This window comes from Corvus kubaryi, unplaced genomic scaffold (assembly GCF_017639235.1).
Source record: "Corvus kubaryi isolate FWS band 111438036 unplaced genomic scaffold, C.kubaryi_AGA036_p1.0 37334, whole genome shotgun sequence".
NCBI lineage: Eukaryota > Metazoa > Chordata > Aves > Passeriformes > Corvidae > Corvus > Corvus kubaryi.
The window spans coordinates 9,134,990-9,160,697 of NW_024581108.1; the positions used below are offsets into that span (position 1 = coordinate 9,134,990).

At 37.8% G+C, this 25,708-nt stretch overlaps 1 protein-coding gene across 6 annotated transcripts in view; it reads left to right on the forward strand.

Moving 5' to 3' along the window:
* ARHGAP29 (Rho GTPase activating protein 29) overlaps window positions 1-25,708 on the forward strand; it is a 51,565-nt gene that overhangs the window by 8,850 nt on the left and 17,007 nt on the right. For 5 of the 6 annotated variants that reach the window (XM_042030152.1, XM_042030154.1, XM_042030155.1 and 2 more), the window contains exons 3-5: window positions 15,068-15,211; window positions 23,496-23,592; window positions 23,955-24,027. In XM_042030152.1, the coding sequence (XP_041886086.1) occupies window positions 15,068-15,211; window positions 23,496-23,592; window positions 23,955-24,027 (314 nt within the window). Of the gene's footprint in view, window positions 1-15,067; window positions 15,212-21,085; window positions 21,498-23,495; window positions 23,593-23,954; window positions 24,028-25,708 lie in introns of those variants that run through there. The other variant, XM_042030157.1, reaches the window with a different exon arrangement.

Here is a 25,708-nt window from a genome sequence, read left to right on the forward strand (position 1 = left end):
TTCCCATGACAGAGTTAGCAGAAGTGTCCTTGTGTGCTGCAGTAGCAGGGAAGCCGGGACTAAACCAGGCTGGGGCAGCTGGAAGGAATAAATTCTGACAGTTCTCCTGCTGAAACTGCCTTTTTTTTTTTCCCCCTTCTCCATCAGCAGCTGAATTGTTGATACAGTTCTGTAACTGCTTAAAATCTACACGATGCATTTAAAACTGCTGTTTCTTACTATAAAGCTTGTTATGTTTGGGGTTTTGTTTTAAACATGCTGATAGTCTATTTCCACAGCAGTTCGCGAAGAAACTTTTGCGTGAGCGGCTGTGATCTCACTGCTTCTTCCTGACACTGGTGGTAGTTCTCTGGTGACTGCATAGCAAGCCAAGTTTTGGGAGCAAATCTGCCTGAAAACTAATCCTAGGAAGAAAGGAGCTAATTTTTAGCCAGGTCAGTTCAATGAGTTGACAGTAAGATTGTGCTGAGTACCAGCAAATAGGGGGAAGGTGGCTGGCAAAGGAACGAGTGGCCAGAGGTTAAAATGGAACAAGACTGTGAAGCTCTAGGTAGAGTTGGTGTGACCCTCCAGTCTGCCATCACAGCATATACTGCTAAAACCTGTACCAATTCTTTTGTCTACATTATTGAATGCTAACTTTGACAGGGGTATATGAAAGGTGAGGTGGTAGTGGGGAAAGCAGCAAGCAGAGAGTGCCCTTTGTAGATGGAAAATTAATCGGTCACCTTAGCACTGTGCTTTTGGTACACTTGGATTTGACAGTCATCTTTTAAACTTGCCTTTCTGAAACCTGCTTCTTACATGCAAAGTCATATCTGCTTCCAGTCTTTCTGACTGTACACCCTTAGTACACCCTTTCACATACCTCCAAGTAGTAGTCACTGCTAAGTATAAGTTCCGTCAGTCTGAAACTGAAATTGTCCTTTCACAAATCTGAAATAGTCTTTCAAGCTGAAAGTTGTAAAAGATATAAACAAGGATAAGAACAAATTTAATACTGCCTTAATTTTTTTTAAACAAGTAAAATTATTGCTAAGAACTGAAAGGTAGTAGTAGTAGTGATTTTTTTTTTTAAGAGCTTCTTCTGGGTGTTTTAATGGCAAAACTTAGAGGAAAAAAATTAGACAGGCTGCTTCTCTTAGTGGAGCTGTAGGACCACAGCAAACCAGAGACCTCCTGGTCATTTTCCCATGCTTCCTTGACTTTCACACCCATCCTTTTCTGGTCCCTCTCTTGGGCAGAAAGCACTGAGATCCCTGGCCCTGGGTCATGTTCCTGTCCAGCTTCCTCAAACTTGAGAAGTTATGCAAAGAAAGTAGAAATTTGAGGTACAGCCTGGATAAAGGCAAACCCAGAGCAATGCAAAAAGAAGTATTTTATAGTCAGTTTATGGGAGGCAAGCATAGCTATGAACCATAGGTTTTTCCCAGGACTGTTGCACTTAATCTGGGAGAGTGAACTTTCCACCTTTCTTTTCATTTCGCTCCAGATCATCCCACAGTCTGTTTTGCCCAAGCCTCCTGTTTTCTGTGTGTCTGCTGTCTGCAGGCTTTTGTCAGGGAGTCTTGGGCTTTCAGACGCTGTGACCAGAGCCAGAGGAGCTGGGTATTTTGTTTTGTTTTGCAGGTTTGCAGTGGTAGTGCACTGCTTAATTCATCTGCAGTCATGGAACAATTCTTCGGTTTTCACTATTCTAACAAGAGGAAAAAACCAACCTCCTCTTGAAGTTGAGTTCAAGCAAATCTGTGTTCTTCATAGTCAAAGTGTAAGCTGCCTGTTAAATGCTGGTTGCTAATGTTGGATAGTAAATGCTATTTCTTCAGTTTCAGGGAAGATTGAAGTTATTATTTAACTTAGTGGACTAGGAGATAAGTTTGTGGCTGATAGTACTACCCCTCCCCCAGCTGCATACTCCACATTCCTTCAGAACAAATATTCACTTGTTGCTATAGTGTCTAAGATCAGCAGTCAGGAGGGGGGGTGTCTTGAAGGCCCGTGAGTGTTTAAAATGTAAAATCAACCCTTATGTGCAGTCAGATATTTTTGTTGACTTAAATAATTAGCATATCTTTCTTTAGGAAAACTCGGAACTCTTTATAAGAGAGCACAGGCATTTTTCATTTTTATGTTGCTTTTGAAGTACAAAAAAAAAAGGAATACAAGGAGAAACTTCATTCTTCCTCCTTTTCACATTTCTGATGTACAAAAGGAGCTCAAAACACTTAAGGAACCTTAGCTCTTGTGTTAATTAGTATTAGCTTCCCTTTCCATCACAGCAACTAGACTAATGGAACTGAAATTACAAGATCAGCAAGATGAAAGGTCACTAGTGAGGAAGAGGATGAATAGTCATATTTTCCTATTTGAAACTAAAGCTAGGCCTTTCAACAACAAAAATTCTTCTAATGTAGTTTGCAGCTTAAGAAGCAGGAACACTTGAACCAAAAAACAATTTGCATCTCTCAAAGAACTCTGTCCTAACATCTGAAAGATAAGATTTGATGCATATCCAGTCTGAGTCTTGTGTTCTAAACAGTAATTCTCATGTACATGTAGGAGTTCTTGTGTTTAAAAACAAAACAAAAACTGCTTCCGATAAATGAGTTTCCCACTCTTGGCAAAATATATTATAGCAGATCCACAAAAATATTCCATTTTCTTATTTTGCTGATGCATCAGTTTATCAAAGTTGCAACATAAAAGAACATCAATACAAATAATTTTTGTATGCCTGACAGCATAGAGTTAACAGCTGTGATTGTCATCTTAATGATCTTGACTTCATGAAGCTTTCATAGCATTTTCACAAGTTTTGTTGGAAGTGTTTGTTCTTCCTATTTATGTAGCTAGGTCACAGAACTGAAGCCGACTTGTTTCTTAATTCTGAGCAAATGTTCATCTAATCTGACAGTTTTAGTGATTTGATTGTTATCTTAGTAATGGATTAGAGTTAGAACAGCATGGCAGGGTAGAAGATTTGGTACAGAGCTTGAACCTTGATTTTTGTAGGTGGCTGTTTCCATTTTTTCAGGAAAGTAGGAATTTTATGGGGAGTTACTCCTTTGTCCGCCTAAAATGCCCCTTTTTCTGGAAGACGGAGGTGACTCATGTAAGGCTGTAGAAAATAGTTGTGTTTGAGTTAAACTTTCATCTTAATGACATTCGTTACAGAACAGTGTAACTGCAAAACCTATGACTTGAGGAATTTTCTTTTGTAGAGGCTATGATTTAGCTGAACAAAGGATTTTTTCCTTTTCACCATTTTTTTCCTCATTTATTGCTTGAATAATTTCTTGGACTAATTTTTAAAAGTATGTAGGAATTCCTACTTGTCAATTACAGTTATTTTTAGTTGATAAACCAGTTTTAATCTTAACAAGACTGAAGAGGCAAGTTTTGTTAACTTTTCTTTGTCGTGACTGAACTGCTTCAGATATTTAAGCTATTTTAGTTCTATAACATGTTCCCTTTTTCAAATATGTTGATTCTCTCTGCTGTGCATAACTTGGGTTCAGGGCCAACAGGTGGGTGTTGCAGCAGTTCATGATGACGGTACAAGTTCTGTTAGTACTGCTTATCCGTGAGACACAGAATGACCGTGGGATTGTGGATGTTGCTACACATACATGCTAAAGGTAAGGAGAGGTTCTTATTTTGGAAGGAATCGGGTGTTCTTGTAACTCTGGTAATGTCTCAGTACTTTCCCAGTTTTAGAAATCTGCAAGGTGGGAAAGACCTAGTGAGGAAGTTTCAGCAAAGATACATTAAAAAATGAAAATGAAAAAATAATTGAAAACCTCAATTGCAGGATTGTAGATCAGTAAGTTGCAGGAATTATATTTGTGTGGTGGAATTAAAGCACCTTCATGCCTTTTCAGAAAGAGGCTTTGACATCTTTAGGACTTGGGGCCAGATGTTAGTTTTGTATTTAGCATTTCCAAGTTCTTCTCTAAGTATTAAATTTAAATTTTTACAGTTTATGCAGGTGTGATATTTTTAGGGCTCGGTGTTGTGAGGAAATGTAACATCTCAGTTTATGTTCTACTTTTGGACTACAACTATATTCTTAGCTCTAGTTTTAAGATTGGATGTCACTGAAATAGTTACGGACATGGTATTCCTGAAGCATTAGCTTGAAGACTGCTCAGTGTTCACAAATTCATCTTGCTGTTTTAGTGTTGATAATGGTATGAACGGATTCTTTAGTAGGATGCTTTTCTGTGTGGTTTTTTGTTTGTTTCTCCTGTGGACTTTTTAATTTCATTCATTCATTGTGTACAGGGTATATAAGGTATTTTGTACTACCACAACTATGGAACTAAAAGATCTGTCCAGAAGTTGTCCAGTGCTGACAACAAGGGGGAAGAAAGTGTTTACTGGAATCACTAAACTGGAGGCGCAGAGCAGCGGAAGACTGGTAGCCAAGAAAATGGGCTGTGGTCTCCTCTCACAAGTAGGTTATCCACTCCTGAGAGATGAGCAGTTGAAGGAGGCAGCTTTTTTGAGGGGTAGTTCTATATTCTTTGTGCTGTGTTGAGTAAGCTGCAAGTTGTTTATCTGAAAGCTTAGCAGCATACATGAACTGTGATAGCTGAGTGAAGACAGTTCCTGAAGGCCTTTGAGAAAGTGACTGTGATAAATAGCTTATGCCAGTGGTGAAGAAGGGGAAACTCACAGTAGGATTTAGACTGCAGAGTGGTCAGATTAAATGCTTTCTGGTATTCATGTTGAAGCCCTTGTGTTAAGGACGAGCAAACAAATTTAGCAAGCAATGGAGGACTCCTCCTAGCTGCAAATGGCTTCAGATAACGACTAGACATGAGATTTTAGAGACGGTGGCTGCACACTTCATGTGGAAAGAAAGCAATAGGTCTGGAGCATATAAATTTTTAATTTAGCATTGATGCCTAACTTTAGTGATACTAGGGAGAAACAACTGGGCAAATCCAGAACCACAAAGCAAATGATTTCTGTGGTGTTTTTCACCTTTCTGTTGCAGGGTATTTATGAAGAAATACTACTCTATTAAAAATTATTGCGGAGATGTACAGTGAATTACTGTGGTCTTTTGGAAAGTGCAAGTGCCAGCATGACATCGGTTGCTGCCTTAATGATAGTGTTACTGTGTTTTCTCTTTATACAAAATCATCAAAAATGCCTTGGTGTGAAATAACTGATACCAAAGCACTGTATTGCAGTGGGGATTGACTGGTCATGTGTCTAGTAAATGGGAATTTTTAAACTATTTCCTTTGGACCATTCAAATGGCTCTGTCACCTGTGTGAGTTACGCAGTCAGGCTTTACTCTTGGGTGGTTGTTTCAGCAGGACTTCAGTGAAGGAACTTCAAATAATCCTTAATCCTTTATGTTCACCAGTTTTCTCGGCAACTAATTTTACTAGCTGCTGCTTTAGTGATTTGAATACTACTTAAAATCTATGTTGATTTTTAAAGTGTAACTTTTTTCTTTTAATCAACAAACCAGAAATGGACTACTGTCACATCCTATAGCAGTCCATAATTGTGTTTAAAAAGCTCCTTTAAAATAATTGAATAAAGTAACACACCTATTGTTTAACACCATATAATCTCATAATCCTGGCTTTGTGTGGTCTTTTGAAAATTAGGTGGGCAGGCAGCAGTAAAATAGCTTCTTCACTCAGTCAGTGGCTTAGGATAAAAGTGGAAGGAGCAGGCACGTAGAACAAAAACAGCATTTTAGACTAAAATTAACGTGAGTTAAAGGTTAAGTATTGTTTGATAATCTCTCGATGCTGGTTACCAAAGGTTAAATTTATTTTATTTAGAATGAATAAACCATAACTTTGATACTGCCCTTTCTGTGTGCAAGTTTGATATGGTATGATCAACCTGCTGGTGATTCTTTCATTTTCCGATTTGTTCTTTTTTTCAGAAAATTTGTGCTGTAAATGTAAATGAGTGAATATTGCTTCATGTACTCTCAGAACTTGAAGCAGTATGCAAGAAACATAGTTGCTTAGAGCATAAGAGTTCTCATTTTATTTTAACAGTGTCTTCCATTGGCAGGTGTTCAGTCTAGTGACTGTTTGACTAAGTTTTAGTGAAATATCCTTGAATAAGAAATAAGTAACTAGTCACTACTAGTGGTATGGTTGCCTTTCTCAATGGATATGATTTTTTGTGAACTGTGGCTGATCAGGTTTATTGCTAATGTGTTCATACTAAAGAATATAGCCTTATGTCCACTTGACAATTTCCAGTTCTAACTTAAAATGTGTTCTGAAACTACTGAAGCATTATCCTCACCTAGCTTTATTCTTAATCTCTGGGAAGATTCAGGGAAATGAATGGTGACTAAAATGACCATGTAGTGTTTTCACTCTCTTTTGTCAGAAACAGGTACGTAAGGAAACTAGCAATTTTCATTACTGGCTTCTGGTCTCTAAATTTTGGGTTAATAAAAGATTAAAGTATTCTAAAGGTTAAACTGCATGGCTGAACACATCTAGGTTAGTTGACTGGAATCTCAAGCCTAGTAGAATAAAAAAATTAAAGGCATGTAGTGTACAGCATATTGAGCATATTGAAGTAGATTAAAAGCTGCATTGTGGTAGGTTTTTTTCTGAAAGGCTTCCTCACTTTAACAAATGGGAAATTCATCTATGAATTTAAATGTGAAATGAATACGAAGTAACAGCTTTTCTGCTGATGTCAGTTGGCAAACCAACAAAAGGAAAATATGTAACTGCTTTCAGTGTAGGCACAATTAGAAGATTTTGATTATTCTGATGTATTTTGTATGTACACTGATTTTATTGACTTTTTGAAAAGATTGTTTTAAGGCATCTTTATTTTTGTAACTTCAATTTCTGAAAATTAATTTAGTCTGGGTTTGCTCTATATGTGTAGTCAAGAAGGACTTCTTAAAGTTTTGACTTCACAAGTACAGAATTGGTCCATAACTAAAATGGGATGCAAATGTTAGCCCAGTTTAATAAAAAACAAAAACCACCACAGCTCAAGGTCACATCAGAGGCTAATCAGCATGGTTAGTGGTCAAATTTAAATTGATAGATTGCTGTATTTTGGCCAATCACTGATAGCAAATGACAAATCTGAAAGGGTTATTTGGGCATTTGTGATATATAACAAAAGTTCATCATGCTAAAAAAATTAACCTGGAAGGCTGAACTAATGGGGGATAGTTTTGTGTTTTACCCAGGAATATTTTTTCTGCAAAAATTGCAAGCCTTTAATATACACAGTGCTTATTTCAAAAAGTAGAGGCAGAACTTCTACCCTTAATCTGCAAAAAAAAAAAAACCCTAAGTACCAGGTGCTTTTTTATTTTAATCTAAATTTGTGCAACCTGATTTTAAGATCAAATTTAGTAGTTTAACTGTAAATAGGCAACTGACTTGCCAAATGTTAAATATTTTCTTGTATTATAAAAACATTATTTGTGTGGAATAACTGAAATCAAACAGTGCTACTTTCAATATACTGTATTCAGTGAGCTGTTTGCAGGAAGTTTCGATGCATTCTCACTGAACTGGGTCAGTATATTGCTCTTCTCAAAAAAAAAAAAAACCCTTACAAAACTCTATACTTTTATTTCAAATACAGGGGTTTGGGTTGCTATTTTTTTTTCTTTCTTTTCCTCATTCCTAATCAAACTTCACATGTCCCTAGATTTTCCTCATTGAAATAATTTTTTAACTGATTCTTTTCTGTAAATTGTAATTTTTTTTGCTTCAGTAGAATGTGGTTAGAACATTGGTTGGAGCACATGTTGCCAAAGACTGTTAATTTGGTGTGGTGTGTTTTAATGATGCCATGACAACAGGGGTTGCTGTGATACTGATGAACAAAAGAGGCTAGGGCTGTCTGTCTTGCTAATTTGGAAGCTTCAAGTACAATGTTTCTTGACAGAGGGATGGGTAGGTAGCTTCTAATTCTGCATTGTGCACAGGGTAGAAAGGTGATGACTTCATTAGTGCATTTGGCAGCTTCCAGCCTAGAGATTTTAGAGATAAATTCTTCCAGAAATTCTGAGTGTTTCAGTGAATTAAAATGTTTCCTTCCTTACATCTGCAGCATGTAGCCACATAAAGGAAGAAATACAGTAACTAAGACTGCTGCTTTCTCATCACTCCTGAACTATGACCACCAACAAATATCTCTGTCACCATTAAAGGAAAAAGTTTTTATATCCATACAATCAGTGAAAATCATGTCTAACTCATGTGTAGTTAGACATATGCCTAAGAAAAAGCTGCTTTGACAGTAGACCAGACAGCAGGGACATAGATAACTTTACTATGGTCAAACCACAATCAATGTAAAATATGTTTTCACTGTATGTCTGATTAATTCTTGTGGTCTTTGGAATGTGGTAGTGAACTCTGTTAAATCAGACAAATATGCCAGGCTGTTAATCGTGTTAGAATGGGGCTGACAGAGAGAGGAGGGCAAAAAGAAAATGATGGTTTAATCTGGGACTGTTTGCCAAACTGCAGATGTAGGAATTAGGTGATTTCCACACAGTTCATTGTTATGTGATTGTTTTGCCTACTCTGTGATGCTCACTGGGAAGTCTCATAGTCTGGATCAGGTTCAGACCTGAGTGCTGACAGTGTCCTAGTATGCAATATGGACATAGATGAAGATAATGTGAATTTAGATTAAATCTGTTTTATTTTGGATCAGCTTTATTCCAATGTTAATTTTTTTTCCCTTCCCTAGGTGGCATAACTAGTGATACCATGTAATCCTTCTATATAATGTACTAGAAACAGGATATAATTTACCTTAAGATCAAAAATGACATTTTTAGTAAATAAGAGTGAATGGTCTCTTAGCCAAGATATTGGTATTGCATATTGAAATGTTGGTTACTCAAGCATCTTTCTTCTGAATCCTTCCAAGATTGAAAGTGATGAGGAGCTGATTGCATTCTGTATGGTGAAACTTTAATAAAAAGTTGTGAGTCTAGATATTGGGGAAATTGCTTCCCAGTTTGTGTGCTTGTTCTCACCACCATCCTGCAAGACTGTTTTGTCTGGCCTGTTTGTCCTGAAACAGGCCAGGATTTATGGAGAAGATGTGAAATGGTGCTTAGAACTGGAATTGAGACTCCTATCTTTCAGTAGAAGTAGAAGGGGAGGTGAAGTACACACACTTTAGCTGATCCCAGGAGAACAGATTTACAAAGGGAGTTCTCAAAATGAGGACTAGACCTAGTGAGGGTGATGGCTACAATGGGCATTTAGGTGTTCTCATCAGTTCCATTTATTCTACTGGAAATGTCCATAGAGTGAGTTCTTGGTAGATGCTGATCATAGTGAAGGTGTAGTTTGTTCGTGAAGGTAGATGGAGAAAATACTTGTGCAAAAATCCAAGTTATTTTGTTTATAGTAAGATTTTGACAAATGGGGTGAGTTTATGTAGATTTCCCCCCAGTCTAAAGAGACTGGTCTGTGTATATAAACTTGTGGCTGTAGAGAGTATACATGGTGGATTGTTCCACACTGTGTAACATTCTTGAAAACTATTTGAATGCATGACATAACTAATCACATCTTTCTAATTGTAAAAAGCTTCTAATGGAAAGCTGGACCTTATTACATGTTGTGAGCTAGAATATCTGCTTTGACAGTCTCACATGCATTCTGACTCAAAGAATTTTGCAGGGATGTGTTACTTTTCAGTTGTTCTATCTAGATTGCTGCCCTGTCTTTCATTAGTGTGACCAACTTCTGTTCTAAGCAAACTTTTAGCCACAGCAGAACAGTAGTTGTATTAGTGGTTTCCCTTCTTTTGGGACTGGTGGAAATCAAGTAGTAGAGAGAGAGTCTGCTGCTGTTCAACGGCCTTAATATTCTAGGTGGAGAAGCAGTAAGTGGAACTGGGTGTGCCTGTTCTGTATAGGTCTGAAGAGCAGTGTAGTGGGGAAAAGACTGTTAGTGTGTATTTAAACTTATCCTGGCAAACATTTGTTGACATAAACAACTTCAGAAATGTTTGGGCCCACAATAAATCAGGTCAGACAAAAGAATGCCAGCCAACTGACACAGCAGTGCCTTTTCTGACTGCATGTATTGTGACCAGCCCTGACTTGGCAGGGAGAGTGACTGGTGCTGACAAGCTTGATGAGCAAATTTGATTTTGTTTTGCGTGAATAGAATCCATAGCTGTAAGGACATTATCGCTTAGTAACTCACTAAACAAACACTTCCCTTTAAGAGATACGTAAAATTAGAAAATAGGTAGATTATGCTTTTACATTAAAGATGGGTGAGCTGTTACAAAATGTGGTGATCAAAACCATTGAGGAGTGGGATGCTAATGACAATAGTGTGCTACTGAGATGGCTTGGCAAACGACAGACTTTCCAGCTGCTTAGTATTATCATTCTTGTATATTAGGCTTGTCAGCTTTGAATATGTGTTTTTTCATCCTGTTCTTTCTCCACTTCCACAGAGTATGCTTTCATTTGGGAAGAGCTTGTATTCAGCTCCTGTGAATGACAGTTCAACCCCCCGGTGAAAGATGATTTGCTGATAGGCTACTAAGCTCTACCCAAGCCTTTTTTTTTTTTCCCCCCCCTTCAATTTTAAGAGCTGTTTTTTCCTTTTTGAGAGGTAGGGGGCTGACTCACTCCTCCAGGAGATTGCAGGAAACTAGTCACCTGAGTGAACAGCTGAACTCAAGTGCTCCGAGATGGCCTCTGTGTTGCAGGATCACTGGCAGTCATGGCTTTAGAATTCTGTGGATTTTTCGTTTCATGCTATTAAGCTTGAGAGATGGCATCCACTGGTGCAGGACTTCATGCGCATCAGTGAATGTGTACAGTGATACAAGGCACAGAAAGAAAACTGAAAGTAAATCTATTTTATGACTACTTCAGTTAGATTGAATTGCTGCAGGTACTCATTGGAGACACATTTCCTTGTGCATTCCTTTCACTGTAAGCAGTATTTGCTCTACCATTGTTTGATCTCAACCATTTTCAGACTTCTTAGAATCAAAACTGTGTTTCTGTTGATCTGGCATATTTAGACTGTTTTGCTGCCTGAGGTTTCTAAATCTGTCCTGAACAGGAAATCTCTGGTTTAGTGTCTGTTTGGTCTCAGTCATTGTGAATGCAGTGTAGTTGTGGTTCCTGATGACTTCTGCCCCCACCTCTCCCCAAGCACCACTTGTCACAGACCTTTTGTCTTCTGGAAGCACAGAAACAATGTTTCAGATATTTTGTAAACAAATGATACAGTGATGGAATACAAAGAAATCGAAGTTGGGTGTAGCCAGACCTTTGCTTTTGAGAGTACAAATAAGTAATCTCCTGCTTGAATGCATTATTTTAGTGATAGTGTTCTCCTAGATGGTATGATAAACATTTGATTCAACTCAGTGGTTGTTTTCAACTAGCATTTCCCTTTGAAGCTTGTTACTTCTGTTTCAGACTTGAAGAGGCTTGTGTCTATTTCAAGATTTTCTTTCTTTTTCCCCTTCTCACTTATTTTGCCTTTTCCCCCAGCTCTAGTGTTCTGGCAAGATATGTTATCAAATTTTAATAGTAAGAAACTGCATTTTGGGATCAATTTTGCTTTAATTAGTCTTGAGGGGGGGGTGGGGTGGTTTTCTGTCTTTACCAAACACATAAGGAACCTTAAGAGACTTTTTTGACCTATGTGACTTATGACAAGTCTGTAGTTGTGAGTCACATTGAACTCGAAGAATAATTCATGCTGTTTGATGTACGTCTGTGATACGCTCCTTCCTGAGCACTCTCAAACTGACAGTAATCTGTACATTGGTTGGGCTGCTTTATGGCCTTGTTTCCCCTCCCCTATTTGCTATGGGTCCAAAAGTCTACCTAGCATGTTGCCAAAAGGATCCTGGGGTATGGGTGTTCTGATCCCATGATTAGGAGCTCTTCTCTCCAGACACAAGTGAGCATCTGTGTGTCAGAAGGCGGGGACACCATCATCATCTTGGTGAGGTAAGAGGTGCAGTTCTGGTCAAATGGTGCACTTGTGCAAACCATCTCTAGTCCACTGACCACAATATTCATGCTCTTCATGTGAGGACTGCATATGTCCTGCTTAGACAGAGACAGGTGATAGGGATGGTTTGTGGCATATAGTCTTCAAATACCTTCATAAAAGCCCATCCATTCCAACCCTGCCAATAAAAATAATTAGTTCTGATGAAAGACTGTGGAATAGTTGTCTACCTCTGGAGGTCTGTAGGAAGAGATAAGATACAAGCTCCAAGGACTACCTCCTTAAGAATTTCAAAACTTAAGTCTACACACTAGACATATTTCTGAATGAACTAATTTGAATTACCTCTAACTATTAATAACCTAATTGCTGAAGATAATGTTACTGTAATTTTAAGATCTATTTTCTATGTTGTCTGATACGCTTTGAGTATGTGGACATCAGTACAGCTTTGCTGTTTTTCATTTTCATCACTGCCTTTGCCTGGAGCTGCCTGGTACTCCCAACAGCATTTATTGTTGCATTGATGGAGTACAAATGATGGATTAAAGCCTGAAGGGACCATTAAAATTACTTGTTATCCTTTTGGCAGCTATAAAATTTTTCTGAGTTTTAAAAGGTGGCAGTGGCCATACTGGCTTAGGCTAAAGCTGTGTCTAACCCACTGTCTGAGCTGTGTTGATTGCCAAAATTGAATAGTTAGAGAAAAGTAAAAAGAGGTTGGACATATGTTCTGAACTGTTTTTGCTTAGTAGAATTCTTGAGCTGTTGCAAGTTACGTTGGTTTAGTACAATGCTTGGTAGTTCAGTAGAACAGTGTGGAGTAGTTGAATGAAAAGTTGTGAAGGCAGGTTCAAAAGGAATTAAGTTAATTCAGAGGCAGCAGTTCTGTTTTGTGTGTAGGAACAGCTGTGGTGCAGCAGTCATGGATGCTGAGGAACTGAACTGCGGCCAGTCTGGTCTAGGCTCCTAAGCAGCAGCACCCACAGGCTGTGCAAGGCACAGGCCAGAACTCATGGCCAGACCCACCAAGGCATTTACTGACTCATTAGTAACCCACAGGAAAACTTAACTTGTCCAGTCTCTCCTTGTTTCCATGTAAACTTCTTGTGTCAATGCTGTATTTTGGCAAGAAATACCACAGGTCGCTTACATGAAGAATCACCCTTTTCTGTTTTGAAGCTCCTGCTTGCTCACTTTAATCATCTGAGGTGTGTTACATAGAATTGAAAGATGTGGATAAGCAATTGATTTTACCTGGTATTTTCATGCCTTTTAAAATTTTCTAATCTTCTTTCATATCCCCAATAAAAAAATTCTTACCCGAGGTTGCAGCTTCTACTATTGTTGCTTTCATGGAAACTGCTTCAAGCCTGGATTGTTTTCCCCATTAAGTTGCGAACTCTCAGCTATAGTATGCCTTTAGATCGATGTGTGTTTGTCATAAACAACCTCTGCTGCTAATGTGGATGCACTGAATCATGGCCATGTTGCATACCAGGCTTTTGAAAGTTTTTTGCCTTAGCTGTGTTTGAGTCAGTTTTAAAAATCATTATATGTAGGTGTAAATGAAGAAAAAGCCACAACTGGTTTGGGGGTTTTTTTTTAACAAGTTACATAGAACTTCCCTAATTTACTGCTGTGTAAAATGGGTTTTCCTAGACTTTTGTGTGTCATGTTACAGATAGAGCTTCCTTGTCCCTTCCAGCAGGAAATGTGCCCATGAATGGTAGATGGTTTTTACCTTAGTGTACGTCCTGAGTGAAGGTTTTTTCCTTCTACAATGTATAAGCCTGTCTGAGTTGGAAAAAAAAAATCTCCTGATAGATGGCATGTAGGGAAATAAAGCCTGAAGCACAGAGGTCCTTAGGAGACTTGCTATTGTACCTGATACAAACATATATAATTTGTGTGTAGCCCCCCCCACCTGCACACTTGGCAGCAGTGATCTACTGTACTGATGTGTCATATTGTAGTATGTGGATTCCTCAGAAAAATTTAGGTGCCTCTAGCCTAAATTTAGTGTCTTGTCACCAGAAAAAATGGCTCCGAGTTGAAACTATTCTCTGAGCAACACTGGATCAATTTGCACTGTACTGTAATTGTCCGTATTGACCTGTTTGTTATCATGGCCACAGGCAACACAGAATTGCCTCTGCTCAGTGGGGAAGTGAGTCAGCTTGTATTAGATCCTCTTTTTCTTTTTCATAAGCTAGACTTTCCTGATTTTGAAAGCTTTTTACCACAACTTGCAACGCAGCACTCTAGCACATGAGAAACTTTAATTCCATGCACCAGCACCTCTTCTGTAACAGAACAGAAGAGCTTGTGGTTTAACCTGTGCTATGGATGCAACAAGAAGTATTTTTTTAAAAAACTAAGATGGGGTTGGGATTTAGACACGCATAGTAAGAGGCATATGCTGTAAAAAGCATCTCTATCTTGGAGTGTGTGTTTGAGAATTTTTCTGATTAGGCCTAATTTAGGTGTTCAAGTTACTTACCAGGACTGATGTGCCTAAAGACAGATCTTTGTAGATAGATCTAGGCTTATATAGGAAAGATACTTTAGATTTTGCTAATACTGTAATTAAAAATGAGCCAACATTTGCCAGAAATTTTAATTTACAAATATACAGAAATGGTGTTGAATTTGTATCAGGTGAAGAAATACTTAATGAACAATCAAAATCTGTTTTTGTTGATACCTTTTTTCATATATGTAATTATCAAAATGGTGGTTGATGAAATGACATGAGTAGATGATGATGGTTTAATTCAGAAACCTTAGGGTATTGGTATAGAATTCCCACCCCCCCCTCCCCCCTTTTTTTTTAGAGTTTACTTGCTTGACTTTTTGTGAGAGGTAAGTTTGTGTAAATGATGTACAATATTGCAAGTTTACTATTGGCAACTGCTAGTATCACTCTATCTTGTAACAATTTCTTTATTCTAAGTAGGCTCTGCTTCAATATGGGCTAGAATTCCATGCAGCTGAATACCATCACAGTGGTTTGTAATGTGATTGGGTGTTATTTCACTGTTTTAATGTAGTTTCTCCTTTACTTTTTTCAGAAAATCATGATGGCCTGCATCAAGTAGTACATGAACGTCTGGGGGAGTTGCTACGTGTTTTAAAAGCAGTGATAAATAAACATCAGACTCTAAATTCAGTTGATATTCTTAGTGCTGCAGGAACAGTTATTGCAAAAGTAAAAGGTAAGGAATAACTACCTTTCCATATTAATGGAAAATTGTAATTAGTAATTGTAATTAGACTTGATTGACTCTGGCTTGGAGTTATGGATAGAATTTTACATATACAGAAGAAACTGGGGGGTTTTTTTAAGATTAATACTTTAATAGTTGTTTAAAAAAACACTTCCCAAAGTGAAGAGTAATATTAAGCAGCTTGTTCTCTCATTGATGTGATAAAATTCTACTTATAGGAAGTTAAGTGCAAACCCACATTGAATTCTAAAAGTGCAAGCCTTTGATTTTAAGCTTTTCTTTACCTGAGTATCACAGAATAATATCACAGAGTAATAAATCTGGCATTTATCCACTTTGGGATTTGCCAAGAATCTTTGCCTAATTCTGTGAATCTGTAGGAATGGTATTGTATCAGGTGAAGAAATCTCTGAGCAATCCAAATCTGAATGGTCAAACAGTTATAAATTCCACAAGTGGATCATAGCCATTTGTCAGTAAAGGTGTTAATAGCAACAAGAAGTGGTGTTGCAGACATATGTTAATACTTTCTACTGTTGATCTTTGCTACTGCAGTTTTCGGCATGTCAGAAAAATGCAAATAGTGAAGCAGTCAATTGCTCCAGCCTCTTAAACCTGTTCCTTCTCTGTGTAACCTTTGACTGCAGCTCTTCCTACTCTGGTATATTACTGTGGAACCAGCTTTGAGTAGGGTTAAATCTCTACCTCTTGCCTGTGTTAAATCATGTAGGATATCTTCCTTCAGAGACATATAGCTTAGTTTTTCTTCCTCTTCTAGGCTTTCCTTCTTGTTTCCTATTTATCTTAGTATGTCTGAAATATATTGTTGATTCAGTAAAGTGGGAATATCAGTTAAAATGCTAGTGTGTTTAGCTTCTGGATTCCTATATATTGGATTCTTACAAGCTTCTTATGGATTCTTCCTGTTGATACATAGTTTTGCCAGTTTGTTTGATCTTGGCAGGTACTAGCAGACTACTTTGCATTTACTTTGTGTTACACGTGGTGTTTCCTATAGCTCTGTACCTGGTATTTCACATGCTCGTGGGACAGGACTATAACTTCTGAACTTGCTTTAGAGGTTTGTACATAACAGCAGAAACGCAGAGAGTATCCCTCTGATGCCTTAGGATTTAGCTTTTATATTTTTCAGATCCTGTACTGCTTTTGTGTGTAACTCTGAAACTCCATATAGCCTGTTAGCTGCTGTTCTCCCATTCTGGTTAGACGTAACAAATCCTCTCTAGGCCTGGACTCAAGGACACCTTGTTGCCCCAGGCCCCAAAATATGTAAATTAAACTTCTAGAAAGGGGGAACAAACTTGGGGTAATGACATCATTACCTGAAATTGTAATTGGAGAATTAACCCCGATATGCAAATGGACCAAACTCATAAAAGTGTGAAAAACCTGTGACCCGACATCCATTTTGGGTGTAGCCCTAGGGCTCTGCCCATAAGTGTACCTTATTGAAGGCCCTTCAATAAATACCCACTTTTATTCTCTTAATCTTGTCTAGCCTCTGTTTTCAGGTAGCCGCTCCAAGGCATCACCTCGTGGTGCTGTTTGCTTGTTGATTGATTGTGGGGAGAGTTAAGTACACACATACAGTGGTAGTCAATGCTTAGGGAACATGTTAATTGTTTGGTGAATGTAATTCTACTTCCACCTTAGACAAGCTGTTTCCATGCTTAAGTGCTGTGGTGAGATGACTGTGTCCTCTATTTTGCCGTAATTTCAGTGGACACAGGACAACGTTCAGCTGTTCTTTAATTCAAGAAATGTTGAGGAAAAGTGACCTAAGGTATGCAAGTAAATCATACCACATCAGCCTTTGCTAAATCACGTTTTCAAAAACCACTGCAATATCATCTATCCTTCCTGGACTACATAGTTTATTAATATTCTTGATGTGCAATGCCCCATACTAATCACAGTCTGTACTGTCCAAGTTCACAAGGTAAACTAGTAGAATAATTTTCCTTGTCTTGGGTGTAAGGCTGTTGATTGAGTCCATAATTATGTTGGCTTTTTGTGAATTTTTTGTGTATACTTTAAAAGTCCATGGAAGTCCAAGGCCACTTTCTATAGTTCTAGTGCTGAGCCAGTTTTCCAGATCTAGATTTATCTATTCTCTCTCCTACCCTTTTACTTCAGAAGTGGAGAATTAAGCACTTTGCTAAATTACATAATCCATTCCTCCAGAGTACTTGCAGCTTTCTGAATTTGATGCCATACTTTTTTTCTCTTCTTGGTGTGTAGTGTTCTACCATACAGTTTCAACAGCACTGAACCCTGGGCAGATGCATTTGCGTTTTGTACGTTTCCTTATATGCTTCTGTTTCTACCTGTTTTTACGAGTAGCTGTTATTTGAATTTTTTTTTTTTAGGATTCATTCCTTTACCTTGATAGTGAGCAGAAGAAATAGTTTTAGTACTAAGGTTTTTTTTTTTTTTGGCAATGCAGATATTCACAAATACTTTTTACCTTTTCTCCTCTGAACAGGTCTAGTTGTTTGCACTTGAAATATACTAGTAAGACTTGTATGGTAGACTTCACTCTCCGTTAATATATTGTGTTTAAGAGGAGCTACAGTCGTGGAGGGATTGCATTATTTTGCAGGGGGGCTGGAATTGGAAGAGCTTTAAGATCCCTTCCAACCCAAACCATTCTGTGATCCTTTGGCTGAAGTAAATACAAACTCGCTCTGTGTCAAACAGTCTTTCCTGTGATCCAGGCTGTGTGACCTGGCCACACAATTGCAAGGAAGGTGAACTCCAGATCACATTAAAGATGGTCTCAGTCAGTACTGCCTCAATGTTTGTAGCCATTGATACAAACAAGTACTTTAATATGAAGATTTTTGTAATGCCTGTCAGTGCTTGCTCAGACACATACTGTATTTGTCACACCTCTGGAGATGGAAATGGGGAGATTTAAGACTTCAAGACTCTTTCTGACTGGTGCTTCAGTCCTACTTCTCTGGGAACAGTAAAGCCTTTGCTGTATGAAAACAGACTACCTCCCCCAAGGTAATCTGTGGTAAATGTGAAGGCGGTTTGCCTTTAGCACCTGTTTGGTTTTTACAGCTGTTTTTTTTCTGAGGATCATACTGCTCCAAGTTTATATTCAAACTGAAGTGTATGACTGCTGGTACTGAGAAAGCGGAAATAAAAATACAGCATGTTGTGATGGTCGTAAGTATATCAGACCTCAGGTTTGCTTACAGTGACCTCTCTGTAACACATGCATTCACAGGTTTTCAGCTGTGGTTATTTCACTAGAGGTAATGCAACTTTTGAATAAACAGGAAGCTACAAGAATGTGAGGAGCTGGTAGAATATATCCAGTATCCTTTTTCCTCTGTCTTCCCTGTCTTTGTTAATGTGACATTATGAACAGTTCATGTGACTCATCTGTTTCTTGTCATTGGAGGACAGAACTATAAAAAGATATGGAAGCACTCTGTAGTTGGATTTATGACTAGGAAGAAAATTAACCTGAAATAGAAAAATTCTGATGCTTATTTAGGAGAGGATGAAATAGAAACAAGCTGGGATTTACACGATTCCACCTCCTGGTTTTTGAGTCTTTGCATAATGTCAGGGTTTCAAATCTACTTTGTCTTTGGAACTTCATACAGGAACAAGTTGCTACTATAACAAAAAAAATGCCTTTTGCTCTTCATTAAATCAGTTACAATAACTTTGAAGCCTTAGTGACCTCTGTCTTGTGAAGTGTTCTCATAACTATGAGAAGTTGCACCGGGCTTTAAACATGTCCAGTGCAGATAGACTGCCTCCCTTTAGATACTGCAAGTGTGAATATTTAACAAAATATTAGAGTACTTCTGATCCTCTTTCAAGCCTCTCAGCCATTTCTCAGGACCTTCAATGCGCATGATACAAATGTGCTTGTGGTTCTGCTTTGGATGTCCAATGCTTTTCCTTTTAGATAGATTGAAGGAAAAACTAGCTGTAACATGTTATCTGAATCTTGCTACAGAGAATCATGCTTGGCAGTACAGACTTGTTAGACTTGCCCTATTTTGGACTGAGGTTGAAGGAGAATGGCAGTGAGAAGAGTGGGACATGACACATTGGATTTCTCTGGTTATATCATGAACATGACATGGTTCACTGGGCCTCTTTGGACTCTACTACTTATACATGCCTACTTGAGTGCTTAATGAAGAATGTCTTTTAAATGATACCTCACTTGACCTAGAAGAATTGAGACTTACTTGGAACATCTTGCTTGGAACCTGTTCAGATTCCTGTTTCTGTAAGTCACTTCCCATTCTGGCACGGTATCATATTCATAGTTATTTTTCCACTCAGTGCCTTTAAATAGTTGATGGCTCCTGAGTACATGATTCTCCTGATCCCATCCATGCTGAATTCAAGTTTCTACTCTTCTTCTGCTCTTAATTACACCCTTTGACTTAATCATTAGAATGAACACTGATTCCTGGTAAAGCTGAAAGTTACCTTTGTTTTCAGAAATTTCCTATTTAGGCATAGTTTTTTTCGTAGTAGTTCTGCATCAAAAAGAAATACCTCAAGCAAGATGAAGTTATTTGAGTTTTGTTGGTGTATATATGGTGTACATTCAGGGCAAAACTTATTATGGAAGGAGTAGGAAACAGTTCCTTGAAATTGTCTTGTTGGCATCCAGCTCAAGTTGAGGAGGCTGCCAGACCTGGTAGTAAGTACAGGCTGGTGAAATTATATGGCACTAAGAACTAAAAGTAGAACAGTGGGGCCTGGACAGCTTGTTGATCCTCTCTAGGATACAAGAATATTCTTCTGCCTCTTTCCAATCTCCATACTATTGCTCTTTGCTGATGTTCCTCTCCCCACTTACTTTACATATTATTGAAGAAGAGAGGTAATAACAAGAAGTATTATAAGTCTTTGTTTTGGGAGAGGGAGTGGTCCTTTTGTCTTTGTTGGGTTTTTTGTTTGCTCGGGTGGTGGTTTTGTTTTTGAAATAGTTCTGAAATGTTTTTGAAAGCTCTGTTGTGATGTTAAAGATAAAATTGGTTGCAAAGATACTCAGTTCCAAGAAGTCAGCCAGTTGCTTACTTCTAGTAAGTCAGCTAGTAAAGTATGGATTGAAGATGTATTCCTGTCTAAAAAAATTGTGATGTCACCATATGTATCTATCAGGTATGAGAAAATTGATCTGCAAAGAGCAAATTCTGTGAGCTTGGTTTAGTTTTGACTTGTCCAGGCTCTGCAGACAGCTGGCAAGGCAGCTTTGATGTTGTCAGTCCTGCATGTGTGTATGGGCAGCAGGGTTGAGGCAGCAAGTGAACTTGTGCAGACTCTAGCATGGCTGTGTCCCGTGGGCTATGTGCTTGTGAGTTCACTGGGAACTATCCAAGCATCACCTTTTAAAGGCACTGGTTGCCCTTCAGTCTTGACAGCTGTCAGCCTTTCCTTCATAGTTTTAGAAGCATTGCTCAAATGTCCTCAGTCACTGTTTTAGCTTCTGGGATTCTCACTTCCAAAACTTCCATGGCTGTTTTGGGTTCCCCAGCCTAGTCTGTGCTTGATTCAAAAAAGTTTTGATGGCATGACCCAAGAGTTGAAACTGCATCATACTGCAGCATTTTGATGAGATTGCCAAACCCACCTCAGCTTGAAGACAGCTTTGGAAATAGAGATCCAGTGTAAGCTAGGCTTGCGTTTCTGGTGCTGGATTTTAATGTATCACTGTCATATGATTGAGGTTCATTATATGTCACCTGAAATCTTGCTTAAAAGAGTTGTCTAGTTGTATACTTGCTTTGAAATCTGTAGAACTGTAGATAGATAGCTGTCATTTCCAGACATGGAAAGATTACTATAGTTCATTGTTGTCAGTAGCTATTGTGTGCAGTCAGGATGTCCTGGGGAAAGAGAGTGCGTGGTTTAAAGTTGACGTTAAGTACATCAGCATTCCAGTGGTAAGCTAGAAAAAAGCTGGTGGTATTCTACTGAATTACTAGGAGATTAGACTAACCTGTTTTGGGAAAAGTGAAAAGAAGTAAATCTGAAAAACGTTGAGATTTGTTACTCCTTTTGTGATGGATCCTGAAGAGAAAGGATTTCTCTGGCATATGAAGTGTAAAGCTTAACAAAACTCTTCCTGGAACAGGAAGACAGAGTGAAACAGACGGCGTTTCTTTAGGGAAAGGCTCTCTGTATTAATGTCTTGTTGACTAAGTGAAAGAGGTGCTCTCTCTCCAAAGACACTGCGGCTAATGGATATATGAATGTTTCAGTGGTAAGTGCTTTGAATGCACAGTTTTTGCTAATTCCTTCTAATTTTGAAGCAATTCGCATTTCATGCAGGCTCTTAAATGATTTTTCCAGTCGTTAGTGGCTAATAATCAGTAGGTCTCATTGTGACTGTTGTGCTTAATGATTTGGAACGCAAAGTTTAGACTTATATGCAGCATTATTTCTGGAAAGTTGAGGTTTTCAACTAACCTGAATTTAAAAAAAAGAAATCCACTGCAATTTACAAAGTTATTAAAAGAAAAATCATCTGGGAAGCTTTACTGAGTCTCTTTTCAAACAAAGGTGCCAGAGGCATTTTTTTGTGTAATTACAAAGTGTAGCAGAACGAAGAGGTAGGAGAAGCTGTAATTTAGCCGTGAACTGTGTCAGCAGAGACTGGTAGTGTTTTTGTAATATGCAGGAATTGTTTTCTGCTGTAGGCTTACAACAACATTATTTCGTATCTGCAAGTAATTGTAAAAATTGCCCCTGAGAGGAATATGTGTTTTCTGTAATGGCTTTGTATAGAAATAGTTGTTATAAAAATGTTGATCAAGTCTGTTGACACACTGTGTAAAAAGGAATTGATTTAACTGTGTTACTTTACTGGTTAAAAACTTTTCCTTTCACAAAGGAAGTCTAATGGGGGAGCAGATTACTGTACTTTCTTTGTTTGTTACCCATTAGTATTTAGGCATCTGGCAGGAAGCTAAATACTTTTTAAGATTAAAGCCTGTTAATTTGCTGAGAAAATTTGTATAGAGTGGGCAACATTATAACATTATTTTATTTTTGCTACTTCTACAAGTCATTGTGTTCTATTTGGACTTGAAATGTAAGGAAGACAAATTAACCTTGTTAGATTTTGCAAAAAGTGATGTGGGGTGAATACCTGTATGCATGTCATTGCAGTATCTCTGAAATAGGTGTGAGCATGTGTGACTCAGACATCTAGAGAATTAAGAGTATTGCATTGCTTAAAAAAAATAAACTTAAAAAAAGTAAATTGGAAAAAAAATACTAATGTGAAATGGTCATTTCTCACAATGTAACACTGGGAGAAACTTCCATCCAGAGGGTACAGCTTCAGCTCAAAGGAGTGTATTGCAGCTTTTCTACAAAAAAATCTCCCAGTCTCCATTGATTAAGGAGTTAAGTTGGAAACAGACAAAAATGGTTGTGCTTTTTGTCGTCTCCTTTCCCTCTCCCTCTTCTCGTTTAGTAGCTGTTAATAGAAGCTCTGGATGAATCATTCTTCTTGTCTCATTATTCCAGCTTGTCATGGAAGCATGCTGAAGGCTGTGTTAAGTGGCTGAGTACTTGATCACCACTTTAAACTATCTAGTTTGTCCAGTAACACTCTTCTTCCTAGTTTGGACCACCAATAGTTATGCTGAGTTTCTTCCCCACTTTTAACAGGGAAAGCCGAGGGGCTTTTCCCGGAATATGGAGCTAGTAATTGAAGGGTTTTTCAGGGGACTCCACCTTTTGATAGCTTTCTGCTTGCCTGTTCTCAAGCCAGAAATGCTGTGTTCTGGATTGCATATGGTTGGGGGGGCATCCCCACAAGCTACTGCTCCTGTTTGGAACTCTGAAATTTCTACTCAGAAAAGAAACAGCTTTTCAAATATGACTGTATTTGTGAGCTCCTTTGTGGTGCTGCTGCTGCTGTGTGATTTAACTCTAGTTGGTAAATGACTGTTTTTGTCTTCCATGCATTACCAACGTTTCCACACAAAGCTGTTCCTTAAGTGGGAAGATACAGGAAGTGAAAGAGTAATCTGACTTCATTGTGGGAAGCATCTGGATTGTGTTAAATTTTTTCCTTTAGTGTTTACTTTCTCACTAATCTTCTTTAAAAGTGTGTTTTTTCAATTATTCAGAAAAGCATAATGTTGCATATTCTGTAGGAGACTTTGTGTGTAAAATTTGTCTCTAGGCCTAGTAAACTTGCTTGATTGATCCACCTCTCAGCCTTTTTTTCTTTTTTTTTTTTGGTAAGCGGTGAACTTCAAAGAAGTTAATGAGGAAAACAAGAGAGAACTCTTCAGTGAAATATTTTCCTCCATTGAAACATTGGCATTCACCTTTGGAAACGTGTAAGTTGGAATCCAGAAAGAGTTTTTAAAAGAACTCAATGGAGCTGAATCAAATTAAGGCTCAACAATAACAAAAGCTTTAGTTTTCTTTTGGACAACTATTTTCTGATAAAGTAATTTAAATTAACTACATCTAGAACAATTTTACTGCTTTGTGGTTTTATCAGTTTGGGGTTTCTTTCTTAATAAGGAAATCTAGGATGGTATAGAAATTGCAGGGAATATAAGACCATTACTAAAAATGGTTTGCAGAACTTTTACAGGACTTAGTGTAACACTATCTGAATTTTTGAATTCAGTGACACAAAATTGCTTGGTGAGGTAAAGTGATGAAGTAACACAATTCTTTGTTTTTCTGGCAGTGTTTCAGACTTCCTTATGGGAGATGTAGACAATGGCTCGTCATTGGGACTTCCTGTATCTCGGAGAAGTAGGGTAGGCTAAGCACGTTCTCTTGGAGTGTAAAATGATATCTGTTAAAGGAGACTTCAGTTCCACTGAAACTCTCTGTATCATGGGGCTGGGACACTTGGAGTCGTCTGAATTAAAAAGAAGATTCAACCCAGGAAAAATGTGTATTCAAGGTTTCAAATACTTGAATGTATTCCCAATTCTAAATGATAGCAATGACTTGACAGGACTGCCTGCTGTCATTGTTTTTAAGATTTTTTTAGTTTGTTAAGTGAAAATAAATACTGAAAAGTAAGATACTTGAATGACTGCTCACTGAAGTAGTTAGACTATTACCTGTTAAACCTGGAAACCAAAGGTTTAGTGTTCTCATTTTGGCTTTTAGAGACTAGTGTTCATGACAAAATGATCTTTCCTTCTTTCAGAGCCCACTTTGTGCTGTAACTGTTTCAGCAACAATTCACTAAAAGAACTGTCAACTTATAGGTAGTCAAAGAAAAAACACTTATGTTTTAAACTTCCCTTTAAACACTCTGAAGGTATGATTGAAAGATGCTCAGAACCAAATTCTGTTTTGAATTTTTGTGTATCTAGCAACAGACTTTCAGGTAAATCAAATAAAATTAAGAGTAACATGCAAGGAAGATACAATTGATAATTAGTGTGTATTACAAGCTAAGTTGTAGCAAGGTTAAAAATGTTAGATCGCGAATTTTTAAAATTTTTTTAAGGCTTTGTTGAAACATATTTAAGACTTAGTATTTCTTCACACAGGCTTGTGTGCAGCAAGCCATGCAGCTACAGCTGAGTAGTCTTTTCAAATTTTCACTATGTTTGGTAACTCATCTTTCTCCCATGTGTGTTATCACACAAATTCTGCTTCTGTAGCTGTTACAAAACTTACCTTCATAAACAATATGGAGGAAAAGTAGGCTGCCCAGAAAACTGGTTCTGGCAAACTTAGAATTAGGTTGCTGATAAAAAGTATAAAATAAAATAGCATAGAACCCAGCATCTCATGTAAATTAAATGAGATTATTTGAAGAAGTACAGGTTCATCAAATTGGTTCACCAACAGAAGGAAGGTGCTGAATTTGCCAACATTTTAATCCTGAAATGGTTTTGCATTGTAAAAATACATGCTTGTGGAATGAGATGGTCTTATATATTGTATTGTGACATGAATGATTGATTGTCTAAAAGATCACTCTTCTGAACATGGGGGTGGGGGGAAGGCCAAGGGCAAATTTGAATATAGCGAAATGAAGAAGGAATTCCATTCTTGATGCTTCAGAGATCACCAGCTTATATTTAAAAGCTCGCTTTTGTAGTGTCTCCTGTTTTTCCTAATGTGAAGATGAACAATTATAAATTCTAGAGCAGGTAGGATAACATAGTTCAGTTTCTTAGAAATCTGTCTTAAGTACATTTTCACTTAGGCAAATAAATATACATTTAACAGGTGAATCATTTCACTTGGATTTACAATTCAGAGTGCCATTTGGAGGCCAACTAGAAGATGAGTGTTAAGAGGCATTAAATGCAAAATATTTAATAGCTATATTAACTTTTTCTGTAGTTGTGTGTTCAGTGGTTGATCATAGCAGCTAGCTGTATTTTAAACAGAGCGTAACATTTTGGTAGAATTTAACATGTAAATACTTTGAGGGTTGATTAAGGAGAAATATTTTAATTGTCTCTTTAG